General features: G+C 38.9%; 1 protein-coding gene across 1 annotated transcript in view; it reads right to left on the bottom strand.

Annotated features, from left to right (window-relative positions):
• The window catches only part of FIG4 (FIG4 phosphoinositide 5-phosphatase), a 124,756-nt gene that overhangs the window by 101,940 nt on the left and 987 nt on the right, over positions 1–21,829 (bottom strand). The window contains exons 2-3 of the mRNA XM_026005797.2: positions 6,076–6,174; positions 4,470–4,593 (exon numbers count right to left, since the gene is read on the bottom strand). Of these exons, the coding sequence (XP_025861582.1) occupies positions 4,470–4,593; positions 6,076–6,174 (223 nt within the window). The remainder of the gene's footprint in view (positions 1–4,469; positions 4,594–6,075; positions 6,175–21,829) is intronic.

The raw sequence follows: 21,829 nt of genomic DNA, 5'->3' as shown, positions 1-21,829 counted from the left end.
AAAGACTCCAGGAAGGCAAAGACATCTGCCAGGAGTTAGCCTGTTCATCACTTGAACACACTAAAATGAGAACAAGTTTTTTCATCTTCACTGCGTACTTCTGACCCCACACCAATTTTACTGAGTACTTCCAAGAAGCTAAGATGACAGTCATCAAGCAAAAGTGATTTCTCCCTCTTCAAGTACAGAAGGCTGTTTCCTTTGAAATGGACACCAAGCAAAGTATATAAAAAAGGACAATGTAAGAGGATGTAGTGGGAGTTCTGGTGGCTGGAAAGGACCCCACTAGCCCACCAACAGGGAAGAATGCAATATCCTTGCTTCAGGGGTCACTATGCCAGCTAGTCATTATCTTAAAAGCCTTCAGGGAGAATAGCACTCTGGCAGAGAAACATGAAAAACCTCTACAAGTTATATAGGACCTTTGCACAACAGAGCCCTCGAGAACCAAAGTGACTCTCCAACACCAAATCTGAGGCTCACACTTTGTTGTTGTTGTCTTCCTTACTACCTTGGACCTGCAATCCATTTCTAAGGGTGTTGCTTTAAACAACTGAGTCCCTCACTTAGTCAGCTACAATGATATTTATTCTACATATGATATTTATTCCCCCTCAACATACTAGCAGCTTAAAAAAGTACCCTCCGACAGGTGACATAGGCAGAAAAAGGCCATAAACCAAAGCTATGTACCAAAAGGGGCTGGGATGGTCACAGAGCTAAGCCTAATAAAGACTACAGGTAACCAGGGCCACTTGGGTGGCTCAGTTGGTTGAGCATTCAACTTTTGATTTCAGCTCAGGTCATGTTCCTAGGGTTGTAAGATTGAGCCCTGCATTGGGCTCTGCACTGGATGTGGAGCCTGCTTAAGATTCTCTCTCTTCCTCTCCCTCTGCCCCACCCTGCTTCTCCCTGTCTCTAAAAACAAAACAAAAACTATAGGTGACCAGCCATCAACTCCACCCATGTGCCCCAAGACCAGATAAAACAACTTTGGGAGGGATACTCATGATCCCATCCAGTGGTTTCCTAAACCTCCTGCTGGCCATCAAATAACAATGGAGCAGGTTAGAAATGTACAAGGTAGACAAATGTCCCATGTCTAGGGACCGGCAATGATCCATGAGCTTTTCATGGGTACCAAGCCCATGAAAAGAAGAGTAAATAAATTGAAAATAAGGGTTTAGAAACTTGAGAGCAATTTGAGATTGCTACAATCCAAGTGCCCAACCAATGAACTTGCCCTGAATAGGGTATAAGCTAGTTCAGGTATTACTAAGCTTGTAATTATAACATGCGATGTGTCACATGTGGTCCAGGCTACAGACTAGTTATGTACAGTAGGAGCATGTGTTGGTCTATGACATATTGGTGGAAAAAATCTGGTCCATTACTACAGATAACTTAGACTCATTGCTCTTGATTCTTACAGATGATGAACTAAATTAACCATGATAACAGTCTAAAAACAATCCAGCAGGGGATCCCTGGGTGGCGCAGCGGTTTGGCGCCTGCCTTTGGCCCAGGGCGCGATCCTGGAGACCCGGGATCAAATCCCACGTCGGGCTCCCAGTGCATGGAGCCTGCTTCTTCCTCCGCCTGTGTCTCTGCCTCTCTCTCTCTCTGTGACTGACTATCATAAATAAATTTAAAAAAAATGTTTAAAAACAATCCAGCAAAATACCATTCACAAATTAAGCATGCTGAAAAGTGAACCGAGAAAATATTTTGGTCACAGAATAGAGGACAACCATTCTAGTTATTTCCCATATGTACTATTCTGACAATCAGACAACATTTTTCAAAGACAGGCATTTTGTATTTTGCTAGTAGGTATCCCTCATTGTTTCTAAGACAGCACTTAATAGACAATCACAGAATTTCATTTAACTCCCTATTTATTCTTCACTGATTCAAAACTTTATTTACATGGTTGGATGAGAATACATAAAATACATTTCCATAAAAATAATAAATCCTCACTTAGTACATTATTGTGTCACTTTACTAGTAGGTCAGTCTTTCAGTGACTTCATTATCCAAGGATAGTCTCAATCTTCAGAGGCCTCTCACCATAAGAGAAATAGCTACCACAACACTTAAGAATGTCCTCCAGAAGAAACAAGATACCTTCAGCTCTCACCAAGGTTTATTAGTACTTGTGTATACAATAAACACCTGGTTATAAACCTGCTTATCAATTGACAAAAATCAAACTACTGGTTTTAGAAGTTTAGTTATCAATAGATTTAAAATGAGGCAAAGAATACTGCTAAAAGCAACTATGCCAAGAACAATGAAGGATGACTAAAGAACCATAAAAACAAAACAGTACAGCAGTCTAGAGGCCATTTAATGTAAAGGCAAACTGCCCAATACAACTCCAGAATACCCAAGGGCAGCTATTTTTAAACAGCTCAATAACTGATCTTCACTTCGTTACTCTTAATCATCAAGGAAGGTTCAATTTTGGATAATAAACCCTGGCTAATGAGGCATTCAATATAATATAACATACACCTTAGGAAATTTCTACTTTAAAAAGTTATAATAAAGTATCAGCATTTAAAGAAAAAAGTTTAACTTAATAACCTAATAATAATGAAATTAAAACTTGCTAAATTTAAGACACATTGCATTTCTAGGTTTTTTTTTCTTTAATTTAAAATATATGAAACACTTAAGGTAGAACTTAATGCTTACAGAATTTATGGAATTTAAACACATGAATTCGCTTGACATACATCCACAAACACTTATCTATAAATATATATATATATTTATAACCTCTATTGAGTTAACCTCTATTGAGGTTATAAATATATAAGCTCAATATACTTGTCAAGACTGAGCAGAAAATGTAGTAAAGGGGCCATTCCTGAGAAGAGACTAAACACATCTACAACTCTTGACCTTCCCTGATGAACACCTAGACATAAAATGGACCTAAAGGGATTATACTGGAGAGTTATGAGAGCACATTGAGAAAAACTTCAAATACTGCAGAATATGAATATAACCAAAGTTTCAACAAATATGGAGTCATAGAATAGAAAGTGCTGATTAGAAAAATGTAAGAATTTGAAACTAAGCCCATATTAATTTTGTTAACATCTATAGATACCAATCACTTGGTTGACATTGCATACAGTTTGGCAGGTTTAAAATGTACAAAGATAAAATTGTTAAATCTCTTTAAAACATTTCAGGCTCAAAAATAAGCCTCTGCCAACAGAGAAGCAGAGATACAATTGCCCTCTGCTTGAATGCCAAGGCCCCATGTGATCTGGCCCCACTCAACTACATGCCAACATTCCAGGAACCATGGACGTCTTCATGCCTGTGCCTCTGCTGTCATCCCTTCGGGGGTTCTCTCACACCTTCCTCACATCCATCCAAATCTTATTCTATTCTACCTCTTATACAATCTCCACCCCACTTAACTTACCACTGCACACCTTGGCTCTTAACCGCAATCACGGAGTTATCTCGTGTGTATTTGTGTCTGTCCCCTATCCTAGTGTAGTCAGCCTAAGACTCTCAGGGACAGATCCATAGTACAGCAAGGACAGGTTGATTAACTCACTGCAAAGAGAGATGGTGTACACACCAGAACTGTAGGGCATCTCAGTACTGTCCCAAAGATGGACAGCAGAATCCTTAAAAGACAAAACCATGTCTGTATTTGTTTGTGAATAAACAAAGTAAAAGAGTCATTATTAGATTGAGTGAAGGATGGAATTTAAGTAAAATTTAAGTAGAGAGGTTCAAATCAAAGCAGAACTGTATATAAAGTGATCAACGTCAAATCTGGACTCTGAAGCTGACTCAGGGTCCCATTTACTTTGAAAACAATAAAGTTAGCATAGCTAGAAACCCATTATCTGAAGCCCTCCATGTGGGTCGTAAGTCTAGATTGCTTCTCTGTGTGAAAGTTATTTTAGTCATCCAGGTAAGAGGGGGATGTTTTCTCTCACTGATATAATTTTAAGCAGCAAAGTTTCTAATAGTCTATTATAATTCTAGAGAATGAAGTTTTTCAGTGGGTAAGAAAGCAGTAGCCAAAGAAGAGGATTGTGATACTTTATGCTGTTAGCATTTCCTTGGAAGAAATCCCTGTTCACTGTTAAATCAGTTATACCAGTATCTGTTTTCCAGTTGATAAATGGCAGGGCAGATGTTTATAGTCCAAGCTAATTTTTTACTTTTTCATTCTTCAACAAGCTAGACAACAGGCTTCTTAGAGGCCAAAAACTACTTTTATATTTATTCATAGCCTCTATGAAACTGAGCGGCACATACCAAATGCTATATAAAGACGACCTGATATCTGACTGACGGATAATGAAATTTAAACAATCAAAACCACAGATAATGGGTTATAATTATAAAACCACATAAAACAATTTTTTAGTAGTCTATATAGGAAAAAAAAAAGAGAGATAGTAAGAAGGAGGTACATTTCTTACCTACAACACCAAAAGCTGAAACAGCTCGAAATAACCCAGCAGATCCTTTCTGTCCCATCTTTGTTCTATTTCCTAGATCCAAGCGGCCAAGAAGTTCTCTCACTTCTTGTTGAGTATATACATGCTAAAAATAAGCAAATTTAATCTGTGAGGTTGTGCCTATTCTTAGGTTATTTATTGCCTGTAAGAATCACTAGTTATTTCGTAGAAAAGTACATAATAGTGCATAACTAAGCTATAATTTTAAAAAGCCAATAAATTCTTTAACATTAGCAATTATGGTGGCTATTTGATCACATATTGCTATAACAAAAAATTGTACCAAAACCTTATCTTCTGGGGCACCTGGGTGGCACAGTCAGTTAAGCATCCAATTCTTGGTTTTGGCTCAGGTCATGATCTCACAGGGGTTGTGGGGTAGAGCCCTGTGTCGGGCTCTGCATTCAGTGTAGAGTCTGCTTCTGATTCTTTTTCCTTCCCCTTAGCCCCTCCCCACTCACTCGTGCTCTAACAAATAAATAAACTCTTAAAAAAAAAAGAACTTAAAAAAAAAAAAAAAAAGAACTTATCTTCGAACCATACATTTAAAGGGTCATAGGAAAATTTCAAGAAATCTGTGAACTCCTTAAAACCAGGTGCAAAGTTTTGATTGTACATACCCATGTGTATTTTTATGAGGCCCACAGCTTTTCTTAGCTTCTCAAAGAAATCCCTAATCAACTGCTCCCATCCCCAAAGAAAACCAAGAATCAAACATTATATTAATAAAAACTCCCAGAAAGGGAGGAGAATGAAGACCAACATTACTCATGAGTGCTGGAAATCACAATATACAATTTATCCAAAATTATTATAACATAGAAAATAGTTTGGTGAAGAACCTAGTGAAAATGGGTTGCAAGCTGTAGCCACCAACATATTTGAGAAACCAGCTATTGACATGGATTCAAAATATTCACAGATGGAACTTCAATACAAAGGATAAGTTAAGTTCTCTCATTTGAAAAATTAAAATTAACTATTCAATACCACCATGCCATATTTCACTTCTGACTAACAGTCTCATGTTTTTGTGCTACCTGAATTAAGTTTATATTCCTGCTCTGGATAATATAACATCTAGATAAGAATAGCTTAACATTTTTCTCATGCATATAGCAAGTCACCAGAAAATCACCTAGAGGTGATTTTTAGCAGCCTAATAAAAAGTCTGCAGCACAGATCCTCCCTGACTTCTTGTAGCTTCATATTAAAGCACAGTAATAAATAACCTCTTCAGTGTATGCAATATTAAAAATTAGATTAAATCCTTAAAATACCACTTCTTTAAGAAAATACACTCATTATCTTATCCAAAGAGTGTGCTTTGTAAAACAAATCAAAATGAAGGACAACATGTAGTTGCAGCATTCTTTGTAACATCTGTAATTCCTAGAAACCAGATTAGAGATTTAAATTCCAGCCAACCATGAAAAATAATTGTAATTGTTGGATGCCTAATTAAAAGAGAAAAAAAAATACCAATAAAAGCTGTGAGGATATTTCATATCCTTTAAACAACAGGTACAAAAGTCACAGTTTGTATTCAGGTTTCCAGGATACTTACCCTATCATCAATTATGACCAAATCTTTTGGTTCTGTTCTATCAATCTTTAAAACACGATATTTTGTTTCTGCATGATTGCTCCCAACTAGAAAGTATCTCTATAAATGAAAACAAAAGTCATTAGTTTTTTTAAGACATTTTTCCTTATACACATTTTATAACCACTTTGGTTTCTGAAATTAAATACTGTAATAAGGTCAGGTTACATTTGCAAAGAAATATTTCTGTCAAATGTAACTGGCAGATTAAAGAAAGGCTGATTCTAAAAGGTCAATTTTAAAATTGAAATATTCTTAGTGATGTCATGATAAACATCGGTCTGGAATCTGAAATGTACCCAGTAACCCAGGTCAGATTAATTTAATTATACTATATAGAGATTAACCTAATTCCAAACTAGAGACTAAGGTTTAAATTTTGCCAGGAAGAAGCAACTCTAGTAAGAATCATAAAGCTCAACATATAATCAAGAATGCTTGGACAATTATAGCAATGAAAATACTGAAATTTTATCAAATAAATCTTTATAAATTTTCTGTAAAACATTGAAAATGACTTTTATATAGCAATAAAAACCCCAAAGTCCTATAAAAAGATTTAAATGAGTGTTAGTTTCCCAAATGGCTTTTTATAGATAAGCTACAGGAAATAATTAATATTCTTTCTTTTCTGAATACTCCCGTGGTGCATTATACCTGACCGCATTAGTCTTCTTAAACACTAAGAATAAAATTAATAATTAAAATATTTTTTTAAATCGTAAATTTAAAGAAAGTGTTTTTAAGAAAACTCAAACAAGGTGGGTAATTTTTAAGAAAATAAGTAAAACCCAATAGGAAAAACACAAAAAGATATTTTGCTCTAAAAATGTCCTTGAAAGTGGCACACTTTTTTTTGACATAGTAAAAATTGAGAAAACATTGCTAGACTCAACTGGCATCTTACCATCTTATGGGTCAGATAACGTTCTGATACACAAAACAATTTAATAACAAGTAAGATCCTCTAGATTAATGGCCAAACAGAAATATATAGACCATGGGAATTCAGAGCAGGAAAGGTTAATGTGTGGTACTACAGGTACATAAAATGTCAGAGGAATCAGGACTTGAATTGAGCTTTAAAGGATGGGTAAGGGCAGCCCAGGTGGCTCAGCGGTTTAGCGCTGCCTTCAACCCAGGGTGTGATCCTGGAGACCGGGGATCGAGTCCCATGTCGGGCTCCCTGCATGGAGCCTGCTTCTCCCTCTGCCTGTGTCTGCCTCTCTCTCTCTGTGTCTCTCATGAATAAATAAATAAAATCTTTAAAAAAAAAATAAAGGATGGGCTAGATTTTTAAAAGTAGGATTTTAGTGTCTATCAGAATATGAGCTTGGTTACATTGTTGTAACTTGGTTTTATTGATGTAACACTAGATCTGCAGAAATAGGTGGAGTTTTTGTTATTAAGTATACATCCATTTACAAAAGTCTGATCTAGACTTCCAGGCTATACAGAACAAAACCCTACTTTAAAAGATGATTGGTTCTGGGGGCATATGCCCCAGTCCCTGCACCACCCTGCTAATGCCTGGACGGGGGGGGGGGGGGGGGGGGGGGGGGGGGGGGGGGGGGGGGGGGGGGGCTGTCTTTAATTACTAAACATGAATTCAATTAAAAGATGACTGATTACCCCAATCTTAAGAGGAAAGCTAGTCAAACAAATGGAACCCCTTATCTCCTAGGAGGGTTACGGTCTAAATGACACTGTCAGTGATAATGAGGTAGAACTAGAGCAATGTTAATAAAAATTAGTAAACTAACTGGAGACACCCAGTGATGAGGACTTGCACTGGTGGAGCAGTCAGAAGGGTAAGGACAATGAGAAGGAGATCAAAGATGCTCAGCCTGGCCTCAGCTAATCCCTGTCCCTGAGACCTTGCCCCTCACTGAATGGAGGGGGGTGGTAATCAATTTAATAAAATTAACTTTTTTAGGGTGGTTTGTAAACTATACATGTTTGTTAGCAGAGAAGGGAGTCACCTTTTTGAGGACTTGAGGAAAACAGTCCCCACTAGAGGAAAGAGCAAGCGCAAAGACCTGAAAGGGAAGCAGTTTGGGGAGTTTTTTAGAGAAATGAGGTTGAGCGAGAAAATGCTCATAGAAAACCTAACACAATGAATGGTGTTCAACACAAAGAAGGCACTCAATGACTGTTAGTTCCTTTTCTCCCCTTTACTTTTTGAGATATTAGTGAATCTATGCCATTGCATTTAGAGATAGAAAAACAGAGGAGGGGGGAAAGAGTCCTCTGGAGAAAGAAAAACAGATATTGGACCAGAATGGAGCCAGAATGGGAGAATGCACAAATCTATTAGTCATCAGTCTTTGTCCTCAGGAGAGAAGAGCATGCAAATTAACAACCATGAATAGTGTGCTGTAACAGACGGATGAACCGGATGATGACAACACAGGAAGGGCAGGTCATTGTGGGGAGGGTCAGAGCAAGTGATCCAGAGGATGGTGTCCTGACGCTGAGTTTGGCCTTGAAGGACTTCTCAAAAGAACTCCATGTACAGAGCTAAGATAAGATGATTGATACCCACCATGTCCACCTGCAACAATCCTCTCTCACCACCTGCTCCTTCCCAAAGCACGTATATCTATAGCACTTACTTCTGAAGGCCTTATCTAAATTTATTTAGGACATGTTTGCCCCCTTCACTTAATTATAAGCCCTGGGGAGACTAGGGCTGACTCCCTATCCTCTGTGGTTGTTACCTCTGTTCTGATAGCACAGTCAGGTTCCATAGGCATTGGGTAAAGTATTAGGTAAAAGAACACTACCTACTGGGGATCCCTGGGTGTTTCAGCGGTTTAGCACCTGCCTTCAGCCCAGGGCGCGATCCTATGGTCCTGGCATTGAGTCCCACATCGGGCTCCCTGCATGGAGCCTGCTTCTCCCTCTGCCTGTGTCTCTGCCTCTCTCTCTGTGTCTCTCATGAATAAATAAATAAAATCTTTTTTTAAAAAAGAACACTACCTACCACAAACGAATCATTTAATTTTCCAGGTAACTTTCTACAAGGTTTACACAAACCCATCTTCTTTGGGTAAGTCAATCTCTCAGTAAGGAAGCACATCATAGCTTTAAGGGAGGTAAAATTCCAGAATGAAATTTCTAAAATTTTAATAGATCCTAGGAAATGTAAAGAGTAATTGCAATAGGACTGTGAATTGGCAGTTTGTCATTAAGACAGATGAAACTCCTAAGTGCTAGTGGGCAAATGCCTTAATGGCCTTTAGAACACCCACATGGGAGGGCAGATCTACATCTCCCATATCCAGACTCTTCCAAAGACTCCTTGAAGCAGAGGAACCAACAGCCAAAATTCGCAGAATTTACAAACAGATCTGAGTGGGGAAAAAGAAACAGGGAGCAGTATATCTTTCCACATTCTCTCTTCTAAAGTGGTCCAAGAATCCTAAAAATGTTTTGTGCAGAGAAAAGCGACCTCATGTGGAGCCTGTTAATGTGAGAAAGAAAACCACTGCTCTCTCATTTGCCTTGCTGTGGAGAGAATCACTTGTCTGCACTGCCCTCTTGTGGGCAGCTAAGCCATCAACTTTTACACCAATTTTTTTTTTTTAATTTATTTTATTTTATTTATTTATGATAGGCACACAGTGAGAGAGAGAGAGAGGCAGAGACACAGGCAGAGGGAGAAGCAGGCTCCATGCACCGGGAGCCCGACGTGAGATTCGATCCCGGGTCTCCAGGATCGCGCCCCGGGCCAAAGGCAGGCGCTAAACCGCTGCGCCACCCAGGGATCCCAATTTTTTTTTTTTTTTTTAAATTACTTTTGTTTCAATTACTTTTGTTTCAGCCTGGTGGTACCACTTACTGATTTAGGGATGGACTGCAGGGAATCAGGTGTGAGGGGAAAGACTTCTGGTTACACCATTCCCAAAGAGATCAAGTGAGAACTTCTGAGACCAGAGCTCAGAGGAGAAATCTTAAGAGTGTGTCAGCAGCACATACATGGCCTTTAAAGTCATAGGACTGGATTAAACCTAGTACGGAGAGTGAAAATAGAGATGGAGCCCCAAAGAAAACTAGCCTGAAGCACTCTTTATAAAATTATTCAGAGGCTGGATACAGAGAAAGAACTAGCTTAGAAGACTGAGAAAAAAGGCCAGTGTTTTGGGGAAAAAAACAAACAAACCAGGACAGCATGATTCATCAAAGCAAAGGGAGGGGATCATTTGGAAAAGGAGGGAGCAGTCACATCATTATCAAATGCTGCTGAGATTGGCACAGCCGCTCTGGAAAACAGTATAGAGGTTCCTCAAAAAGTTAAAAATAGAGCTACCCCATGACCCAGCAATTGCACTACTAGGCATTTATCCAAAGGATACAAACATAGTGATTTGAAGGGATATATGCACCCCAATGTTTATAGCAGCGATGTCCACAATAGCCAAGATATGGAAAGGGCTCGATGTCCATTGACAGATGAATGGATAAAGATGTGGTATATATATATATATATATATATATAATGGAATATACATATATATACATATATATAATGGAATATACATATATATATACATATATACATATATATGCATACAAATACAAATATATATATACAATGGAATATGACTCAGGCATCAAAAAGAATGAAATCTTGTCAGTTGCAATGACCTGGGTAGAACTAGAGGGTATGATGCTAAGCAAATAAGTCAGTTAGAGAAAGACAAATATGGTTTCATTCACATGTGGAATTTAAAAAACAAAAGAGATGAACATAGGGGAAGGGAAGGAAAAATAAAATAAGATAAAAACAGGGAGGCAAACCAGAAGAGACTCTTCACTCCAGGAAACAAACTGAGGGTTGCTGGAGGGGAGGTGGAGGGGGGAAAGGGTAACTGGGTGATGGGCATTAAGGAGGGCATGTGATGTAATGAGCACTGGTTATTATATGCAACCGACAAGTCACTAAATTCTACCCCTGAAACAAATAATACACTATATGTTAACTAAATTGAATTTAAATTAAAAATTTTAAAATATTTTACTTATTTGACACAGAGAGAAAGAGAGATAACAAGCAGGAGGAGCAGCAGGCAGAGGGAGAGGGAGAAGCTGGCTCTCCACCACAATGTGGGGCTGGAGCCCAACACGGGGCTCAATCCCAGGGTCCTGGGATTATGACCTGAGCTGAAGGCAGACACTTAATTGACTGAGCCACCCAGGTGCCCCTAAATACATGTTTTAAAAAAAGGAAATGAAAGAGAGAAAAACAAAGACAAAAAACTGCTTGAAGACAAGGACACAGAAGTGCCCAGGGAGTCCGATAATAGGATCTTGTGAGTGGCCATTCTGTGCACAATCTCGGTGATGTGGTGGGAGCAAAATCCACAACACAGCTGTTTGAAGAGCAAATGAATAGTCTTCTGTTAAAGATGAAAAAGTCAATACCTCTGTTTCTCCCAAACACCTTACTAAAATTACAGTAAAGGTTTTTATGTTCTTTTTTTTTTTTTTTGTAGACATAAGCCCTAAGGGCAAAGAGAAGAGTGGAGATAGCAACAAAAATCATTTGAAACTGAAAAGCGTCCCCAAGAAATCTGAATTCTAAGCTGGCAGTGGGGAAGTCAAGAAACAATCCAATTTATACCAGAGAACCTCCAAAAGGTGTGGAAATTTGTGGCGTCTCTTATCTCTGGAGAGAGAAGTGTAACATTTCAGGAAATTGAAGATAAAAAGAAGATCGCTCAAGCTTCTAAATAGGAAAAAAAAAAGAACAGGCTTCAAACCAAAGATCAAGAAGGGAGTAATATTAGAAATCCTCAACAGCAACACCAGAAGACGGGTTGCTTTCCCATCAAAATCCTAAGGGAAAATTCATTTCAATCTCTAATTCAACATTAAATCTGTCAATCAGGGCAGCCCGGGTGGCTCAGTGGTTTACGCTGCCTTTGGCCCAGGGCCTGATCCTGAAGACCTGGGATCAAGTCCCACGTCGGGCTCCCTGCGTGGAGCCTGCTTCTCCCTCTGCCTGTATCTCTGCCTTTTTCTCTCTCTCTCTCTCATGAATAAATAAAATCCTAAAATAAATAAAAATAAATCTGTCAATCAAATGTGAGGATGGGATAAGGCCATTTTCAGAACGCACAGGCTCAAAAGAAGTACTGCCCATGAACCCTTTCTCATGAAGCAACTGGAGGACGTACACCACCAAAATGAGGACATAAATCAAGAAAGAGGAAGATGCAGGACCTGAGAAAATAAGGAAATCATCACGAGAGAGACTCTCAGATGATGTGAAGGGAGATCCCAGGATAGCAACTGTACTGCCTTGGGAGCAATCAGCCCAGATTTGAGCCACTGCTTGGAGAAGATGAAACCGATAAGAATACCCACGCCCCTCCCTCCCTACTGTGTGTGAGTGTGCTGAGTGTAGATTTACATGTCAGAGAAACTTGGGGTTAAATTCCCTGCAGGTCCTTAGTAAGAACTAGGAATTGTGGGAAGAAGGAAAGACCATCTCCAGGACTGACAGTCTGAAGTTCAAACAGTGAAAAAGGAGATAAATGCCCAAAAGCAATAGGGAAGGAACAGATGAGGGCAATGACTGAAGTGTACAGGATTTCCATAAATCAGGCACGTGCCAGATGGACTGCCCGAGTGCACATGCGCACAGAGGTCCGTATGACTCAACACTGCTGGGGAAAACATTTGTGTGTGTGTTTGTATGTATGCTGGAGGGGAGCTGGGGTTGGCAGGAATTGGGGTAGAGAAATAAAATACCCTGAGAAAGCTTCATTTAAATGCCCGGTAAAGATAGAAGATGAACTGAGCTGGCCCTCTTTGGAAAGAGAAGTATCACTGTTGAAGAAAAAGTTTAAAATTTCAATATGTAGTTTTAACAGCAGTGACTTAGTATGAAGATGAATGTGTTTCTAAAATATATACATGAACTGCAAATGGAATATAATAGGTAATCCATTTAACAGGAAATTCAGTATCTACTAACATTATTATCTCCTTTTATAATGACAGGCTAATCAATCACTCACTTTTCATCTGAGGGAAGAAAATCAGCTTTCTTCAAAGAGAGGTTTAGGTTGCCTGACAGCTTCAATTAATGTTAAACTTCACTTGAACTTTTGGAATAAAGGTATTATTTTTAAAGATCATCATGAAGTTACTTCTCACAATCTAACGGTATTGTGGGCCTGCCTCTTCACCTACTCCAGCAATCCCACAATCAGTACGGCAGCACGAAAGAAATGAGCCACTGACAGTCAAAAAGCAGGTCTCTAAGTTCACTCTTCACAGCTTCAGGGCTTTACTGATGGAGAAGCTTTAAATCCCATGTGGAAGTAAGTGGAAACCCCATCTTCGAAATCAGCTATAATCACTATGCTTCTCTCTCCCATTTAATATCTGTGGTTTCCTGCTCTAATCCCTTATACTGCTCTGTCCTGTTCCCTCATTATATAAACTTAGGCTAACATCCATGCTAATGAAGCTGCATTCTTCATGATGTGGTTCTTACTTATTTTATTCTATTTTGTATGATGGGGGGGAGACTTCCTTAAAGCCTTTTGGAGCAAAGTAGAAATTAAATAAGCCCATACCTCCATACATAGGTACTAACAATTTTGAGCTAGAGAGTAAAGAACACAGCCTCAGCCTGTGTAGGGGTGAAGACACAAAAATCCACCACACTTCTGCTCAGCTACCAACTTTAAACTCAACTAGTATATGTTAATTTGACATAAAATGATCACTTATGGAAATGGTAAGACTTCTGGGGCATTATATATTAAGCAAGGGCTATAGATTGGAAATCACCTAAGTAAACTGCAGTTTCCTCCAGCATAACTTCAGCCTGTTAAATCTGTGGACAACTCCTAGTTGTACTGAGCTATGCGAGCAGTTGGGCTGGATGTGACCTCAGTTTACCTGTAGGTCTGGGTCGTAGCACAGACAAGGGCCAGGGCATCACCACAGGAGCCAAAGGGCAGCATGAGGGTGCTGGGCACCAGAGAGAACAGGTAAGTTTTGGGAGGAAGCAGACCTTTCACAAGGCAGAACTACACCTTCTACCAACTTACTCCCCCTTTCCTCTCCAGTTACCCTTCTAAATGAAGGCTCAGGGCAAGAGGCAGCCCATCTTGTCCACTCTCTTTTGTTCCCCTAATTCTTTCATAATCAGATAATACACTCCCATCAACCAAAATAACAATGCGCTTATTCTGAGTTATATACTTGCCAACAATGACTTTTGTCAATCTTTCACATCTTTGCCATTTCGACAGCTGAAAATAGGAATGTATTTTCATTTTATTGCTTTAATTATTAGCAAGGTGTATTATCTTTTTATATTCATACTTCTTTTGTCAGATTATCTATTCATATCCTTGTCCTTTTTTGGGAACGTTTTATTTTTCAGAATGATTTCCAAACCCTTTGTATATAGGAACATACTGCTTTATTTGGTGCTCATGCTACTAATATTTTCCTCATAGTCTTTTGACTCTTCTATTTACTTTCAGTTTTAAATGCTTTCTATTAGAAAAGAAAAAAAAATCTCAGTGATCTAAATTTCTACCTTATAAAGTTAGAAACAGGTCAACTGATTAATCCCCAATCCATAAGAGGAAGAAAATAATAAGCCTGAGAACAGAAACTGATTAAATAAAAAGCAACAATAGAGAAAATTAACTAAATCAAAAGCTGATTCTTTCAAAAGACTACTAAAATTGATAAATGCCTAGCAAAATGGATCAATAAAAAATGAGAGAGAACACCAAATACCAATATCAGGAACAAAAGTGAGAGTTTTACTACAAATCCTACAGACATAAAAAGTTTAATAAGAGGGGCACCTGGGTGGCTCAGTAGGTTAAGTGTCTGCCATCGGCTTAAGTCCTAATCCCCTGGGATCGAGCCCCACATCAGGTTTCCTGCTCTGCAGGGTGTCTGCTTCTCCCTCTCCCTCTGCCCCCCACCCCCACTTGCACACACTCCCTCTCTCTCTCAAGTAAAATCTTTAAAAAATAATAAAACAAAAAAATTTAACAAGAGAATATTATGAACAACTTGATGCCAATAAATTCAACAACTAAAATGATAATGGACAAACTTCTTGAATAATACAATTTATCGGGATGCCTGGGTGGCTCAGTGATTGAGCGTCTGCCTTCAGCTCAGGGCGTGATCCCAGGGTCCCAGGATCAAGTCTCACATCTGGCTCCTAGTATGGAGCCTGCTTCTCCTGCTCTGCCTCTCTCTGTGTGTCTCTCATGAATAAATAAATAAAAATCTTTTAAAAAGAAAAAAGAAAAATACAATTTATCAAATGTGATTCAAGGAGCACCTGGATGGCTCAGTCATTTAAGCGTCTGACTCTTGATTTTGGCTCAGGTCGTGATATCAGGGTTGTGAGACTGTACCCTGTGCCCTGTGTGAGATTGTAGCCTGATTCTCTCTCTCCCTTTTCCTTTGCACAACCCCACTAAAAAAAAAAGTGATTCAAGACCCACTGAAAATATGCATGACCCTACAGCTGCTATAGAAATTGATGATCAAAATCTGTCCCACAAAGCAGCCAAAGTGTCTTTAGTGGTAAATTCAAACATTTAAATAAAGAAATAAATGAAACAAAAGTGCAAAGAAGAAAATCTTCTTGTAGTAGGTCATGGGCATGGAATTTCATTTTATATAAAATTAATTATACAAATTAGAAATATCTTAAAAATTCAAATATTAATAAATCTTCATTTTAAATAATTTTAATTTATAGAAATATTTCAATTAAAATAATAATCTCACAATTTCAAAAAAAGATTCAATATTACTAAGATTCAGTTCTCCCCAAATGGATCTATAAATTCAATGAAATCCAAATCACAATCCCAATAGGCTTATTAGAAATTGACAAGCTGATTATAAAATTCATATGTAAACATACAAGATCTAGAGTAGTCAAAACAACTTCAGGAAAGAATGAAGTTGGAAAACTTACACTTTCTGATTTCAAGACTTCTTATCAAACTGTAATAATGAAGATAAGGTGGTAATGCCATAAAGAAAAATAAATTGATCAACAGAACAAAATAGAGAGTTTAAGAATCAACTCACTTGGGGCAGCCCAGGTGGCCCAGCGGTTTAGCGCCACCATCAGTCCAAAGCCTGATCCTGGAGAGCTGGGATCAAATCCCAGGTCAGGCTCCCTGCGTGGAGCCTGCTTCTCCCTCTGCCTATGTCTCTGCCTCTCCCTCTCTCTCTCTCTCTCTCTCTCATGAATAAATAAATAAAATCTTTTAAAAAAAAATCAATTCACATTTATTCAACTAATTTTTCACAAGAGTACCAAAGAAATTCAATAAAGAAAGAGTGAGATTTTCAACAAATGAGGCTGGACAACTGATGCATGGAACCTCAAGCCCTCTTGCCAGCCTCCAAGAACCCTTAATGATCCTCATCTCCTGGTATTCATGCCTTTTTATACTCCTTGCCCACAAACAGGGCTGACCTGCATAACCAACAGAATATTAAGGAAACAGTGGAATGTGAATCCTGAGGCTAGATCACAAAAGACATCCTTCTTTCTCTGGATTACCCTGTCTGGGTAAATCCAGCTGCCACATCATAGACACTAAAGGAGTCCTATGGAAATGCCCATGAGGTGAGAAACTGAAGCCTCTGGTCAATACCCAGCTGAACTTGCCAAGCATGTGAGTGAGCTACCTTGGAAGTAAATCCTCTAGCCTAGTCAACCCTTCAGATGACTGTAGCCCAGATGACACCTTAACTGCAATTTCATGAGACCCTGAGCCAGAACCACGCAGCTAAGTCCTTCCCAGACCCCTGATCTACTGAAAATATGTGAAATATGAAATATTTATTGTCGTCTGAAGCCACTAAATTTTGGAGCAATTTGATACACCACAAGACGTAATACAACCACATACAAAATTATTTTAATATAAAACTCACCCCTAAATGTAAAAGTTAAAAGTATAAATATTTTAGAGAAATCATGGAAAAATATCTTTGTGCTCTAGGAATAGGTAAAGATTTCTTAGAACACAGAAAGCAGTAACCACAAATGAAAAACTTGATAAATTAGACTTCATTGAAATGAAAAACTTTTGCTCATCAAAAGATCATTAATACAATACGTACATTTATCAGATCATCACATTGTATACCTTAAATATCTTACAATTTTATCAGTTATGCCTCAGTAATACTGAAAAAAATGAAGAAAATGGAGTAGGCAAGCCACTAACTGAAAGAAAATATTCACAAAACATGTATCCCAAAGACTTCATTCCAGAATATATAAAAAACTACAAATCAAAAATAAAGAGGGATGCCTGGGTGGCTCAGTGGTTGAGTCACCCAGGCGTCTGCCTTCAGCTCAGAGCATGATCCCAGGTTGGGGAATCGAGTCCCACATTGGGCTCCCTGTGCGGAGCCTGCTTCTCCCTCTGCCTTTATCTCTGCCTCTCTCTCTCTGTCTCTCATGAATAAATAAAGTCTTTTAAAAAAATAAACAAAGAGACAAACAATCCAATTATTTTTAAGTGGGCAAAAAGACTTTGACACTTCATAAAGGAAGATGTAAAAACCTCCAAAAAGCATGTGAAAAGAGGCTCAGTATCACTAGTCATTAAGGGAATGCAAATCAAAACCATAATGAGATACAGGCACAAGACTAACTAAAACTAAAAAGACTGACAACACCAAGTGCTGACAAGGATTTGGAGCAATAGGGATTTTCATACCTTGCTGATGGGAGTGTAAAATGATACGCGCTTACATCACCTCTGTGACTAGCAATTTCATTCTTAGGTATTTACCAAAAGAAATGAAAACTTACATCCACAAACATGCTTATTCAAGAATGTCCACAGCTGGCTTATTGACAACAGCCTAAATATGGAAAACGGTCTAAATCAATAGGGAAAATGGATAAACGAACTGTGGAATATGTACACAATGGGCTACTACTCAATAATAAAAAGGAGCAAACTACTGATACAACATGGATGAACTTCAAAGACATGCTGAGCAAAAAGAGCGAGACTCAACAGAATATGTACTATATAAATCCACCCGTATGAAATTTTTCAGTAGGCCTATCTAATCTGAGGTTAAAAAGGAGAGAGTATCAGTTGCCTGTAAGGAAAAGGAGACGATTGACTGAATAGGGACACAAGACAATTTTCTGGGGCAAGACAGTGGTATGGTTAACATATGTGTGTAACTTCTTGTCTAAATTCTACAGATAAGATTTGTGCATTTCAATTTATGTAAATTTTAAAGAAAAAGAATATTTTGAAATAAGTGGTGAATGGGGAGCGGAATAAGTTATAGCTAATAAAGATAATTTGGGGGATCCCTGGGTGGCGCAGCGGTTTAGCGCCTACCTTTGGCCCAGGGCGCGATCCTGGAGACCCGGGATCGAATCCCACGTCGGGCTCCCGGTGCATGGAGCCTGCTTCTCCCTCTGCCTATGTCTCTGCCTCTCTCTCTCTCTCTGATGACTATCATAAATAAATAAAATTTAAAAAAAAATAAAATAAAATAAAGATAATTTGGGAGGCGCCTGGAGGAGTAGTCAGTTGAGTCTGACTTTTGGTTTCAGCTCAAGTACTGATCTCGGGGTTGTGAGATCCAGCCCCGCATGGTGCTCAGTACTCAGCATGGACTCTGCTTAGGACTCTCCCTCTCCCCATCCCCACTACATGCGCTCTCTCGCTCTCTCTCTCTCTCTCAAAAATAAATAAATAAATAAATCTTCTAAAAAATTAAAGGTAATCTTGGAGCTGGTGATGGATATGTGGGAGTTTATTAAACTATTCTGTTTATTTTATATTTGTTCAAAATTTCCATAATAAAAAAGCTAAAAACAAACAAAAAAAAACCCAAAGACACACAAACCACAAACCCAATGTTCTAAACTCTGTTTCATCAGGAATACAATTACTCCGTCAAGTAGCCATAAAAGTTTCTAATCACTAACTCCCAGTTTCTAGAAGTAATCTGTCCCAGTCCAGTTACAAACTCTCTATGCCTGGCATCAGGTATCAGACCACACTCCCAACAGCATTGTCCTCTCCGCCTCATTCTTCTCTTCACTGAATAATAGTGAATAACAGTGATAGCAGTAGTAATAGGATTTACTTCTTCAAGGTTTTATGAGAATTAAATAATAAAATATATGTAGAGTATTTTGACCAGTGGCTGGCATAGAAGTTCCATAGGCATTAGCTATTATTCTCATTAATACAACCTGTTACAGTTTCTTTTCTTTTTTTTTTAATTCCTAGGATCTATTTAGTGGCCAGTAATTTTATGCTTTTTTCTGAGCTATTTATGTCCCTTAAACTTTGAGCTTATTACTCAAATAAATCTCTCTACTTAAATGTTTAAGTCAAATATATAAAAAAAGAAGAATCACATACTTTACTGATGAGGAAACCAAGGTCAAAGATTAAATGCAGCAGACATTTCTCAAGGTGGCTGCCCCCCACCAACCATTCCTGGAAACAGTTAGTACTGCCAGATGCCATTCTGGCCGTGATGATTTGTTCACTTGGGGGCGGATTTGCAACCATAGCTGAGTCAATCAGATTCCTTCTTCTAGTACCTATGGTATGTCCTTGGCAGCACTCTGAATGGGTTCTCTAACCCTGCTGCCTTGTTCCTGCCTTTCCAGAAGCTGGGCAATTAGCTCTTCCAGCGATTCTATGCAATGGCTCCGCCAGCACCCTTCTGATAAAACTCCTCTTTTATCTCTAAACTGGCTGGAGTTAGTTTCCATTGCATAGAGGACTGAGAGGGGTAACAACCAAGTTCCAGAACACACATTTCTTCATGTTAGACACTCACAACCAGTACCCACTAGAAGTCTACTGTTTGTAAGGCACTGTACCAGATCTCTGCTATGAGGACCAGCAGGTTGTGACAGGAAAGGGGTGGGCTTTTACAAAGAGAGCAGCAACAGAAAATACTCTGGGTGGGTGAAGGGAACTGAAAGCAATACAGTTCTACTGCAGAACAAGGCCCATAAAGGCACAGAGGTAATCCTCAGTAAATAGGTGTTGAGTTGATATTAAATTAGATATAAAACCAGACAGGTTTGGAACAAATCACATACAGCTTTGAATGCCAAACTAAGAGATTCAGCATCTACTCTCCTCAAATGGGGGTTGCTGAGCCCCCCTTAAGATTTCTAAGCAGAAGAGCTCCATAATACAAGTAGTGCTTTTGTGTTTTTTTATTATTATTTTACTTATTTATTTATTCATTCATTCATTCATTCATTCGAGACACAGAGAGAGAGAGAGAGAGGCAGAGACACTGGCAGAGGGAGAAGCAGGCTCCATGCAGGGAGCCTGCCGCAGGACCTGATCCCAGGTCTCCAGGAGCACGCCCTGGGCTGAAGGCAGCGCTAAACTGCTGAGCCGTAGTGCTTTTGAAAGAACACTAACATACATCTCAGCCAGTCCTAATAAATACTCAGCTTACAAATGGGATGAAGTTTCTGTGTTTTAAATATAATATTTATGTTTCTAACCAGGAACATTTTATCAGCATTGTACAGAAAGCAGGTATTGTTTCAATGTCAAAATATGTCTGTACGACTGTCCTCAGAGAACAACTGAAGATATCTATGAATATTAGATAATTCCATCTTCTGGGCTGGATCTAATCAAATGAAGTCGTCAACAAAAATTAATTTACGGTCAGCAATGTTTCTCCACTAATTGTGACCTGAGGCAGATGTGCTATTGGCACCATGTTATAACCAAGAAATTGTTAGGTACCTACTTTACGTAATGGAAGACAGCCCAAATTCCACTGAATATGCCCCATAAAACACTCTACGGCACAACAGGAAGGCTCCTGACATATGCATTCTTATTAGCATGCAGTGTAATTTTAAACACGGATCCTAACATCACCATGACCTCAACTCAGAAAGGCTACGCTTTATTTTCCAACCACACAAATGACAAAAGTATGTACTCCTACAGGCACACTTCCACAAATCTTAGGGAAGTAGACTCTAAACACAAAAACTTATCTTATTCTACTACTAGTTGTTGACATGACAATTCAAAGTAATGAAACAAAAAGTGCTGTAAAACAGTCCAGCGAGGGATCCCTGGGTGGCGCAGCGGTTTGGCGCCTGCCTTTGGCCCAGGGCGCGATCCTGGAGACCCGGGATCAAGTCCCACGTCGGGCTCCCGGTGCATGGAGCCTGCTTCTCCCTCTGTCTGTGTCTCTGCCTCTCTCTCTCTGTGACTATCATAAATAAATTAAAAAAAAAAAACAAAAAACAAAAAAAACAGTCCAACGAAAAGCAAAATAATGTTATCCACACAGATGTCTTTAAACAAAATAAATTTTCCTTCCCTTTCCAATAAGGAGAACCAAGTATTTTAGCAATAAAAGGGCACATTATTGGGGATCCCTGGGTGGCTCGGCAGTTGAGTGTCTGCCTTCAGCCCAGGGTGTGACCCCAGGGTCCCAGGATCCAGTCCTGCATCGGGCTCCCTGCAGGGAGCCTGCTTCTCCCTCTGCCTGTGTCTCTGCCTCTCTCTGTGTGTCTCTCATGAATAAATAAATAAAATCCTTTAAAAAGAAAAAAGGCACATCATTAACAGCAATCATAGTGATTGGTATGCCGTGGACTAGGAACACACACAAATTACCCATTCAAAAGTCAAAAATATTT

This window comes from Vulpes vulpes, chromosome 1 (assembly GCF_048418805.1).
Source record: "Vulpes vulpes isolate BD-2025 chromosome 1, VulVul3, whole genome shotgun sequence".
Lineage (NCBI taxonomy): Eukaryota > Metazoa > Chordata > Mammalia > Carnivora > Canidae > Vulpes > Vulpes vulpes.
This window is presented reverse-complemented; position numbering and strand designations above follow the sequence as displayed.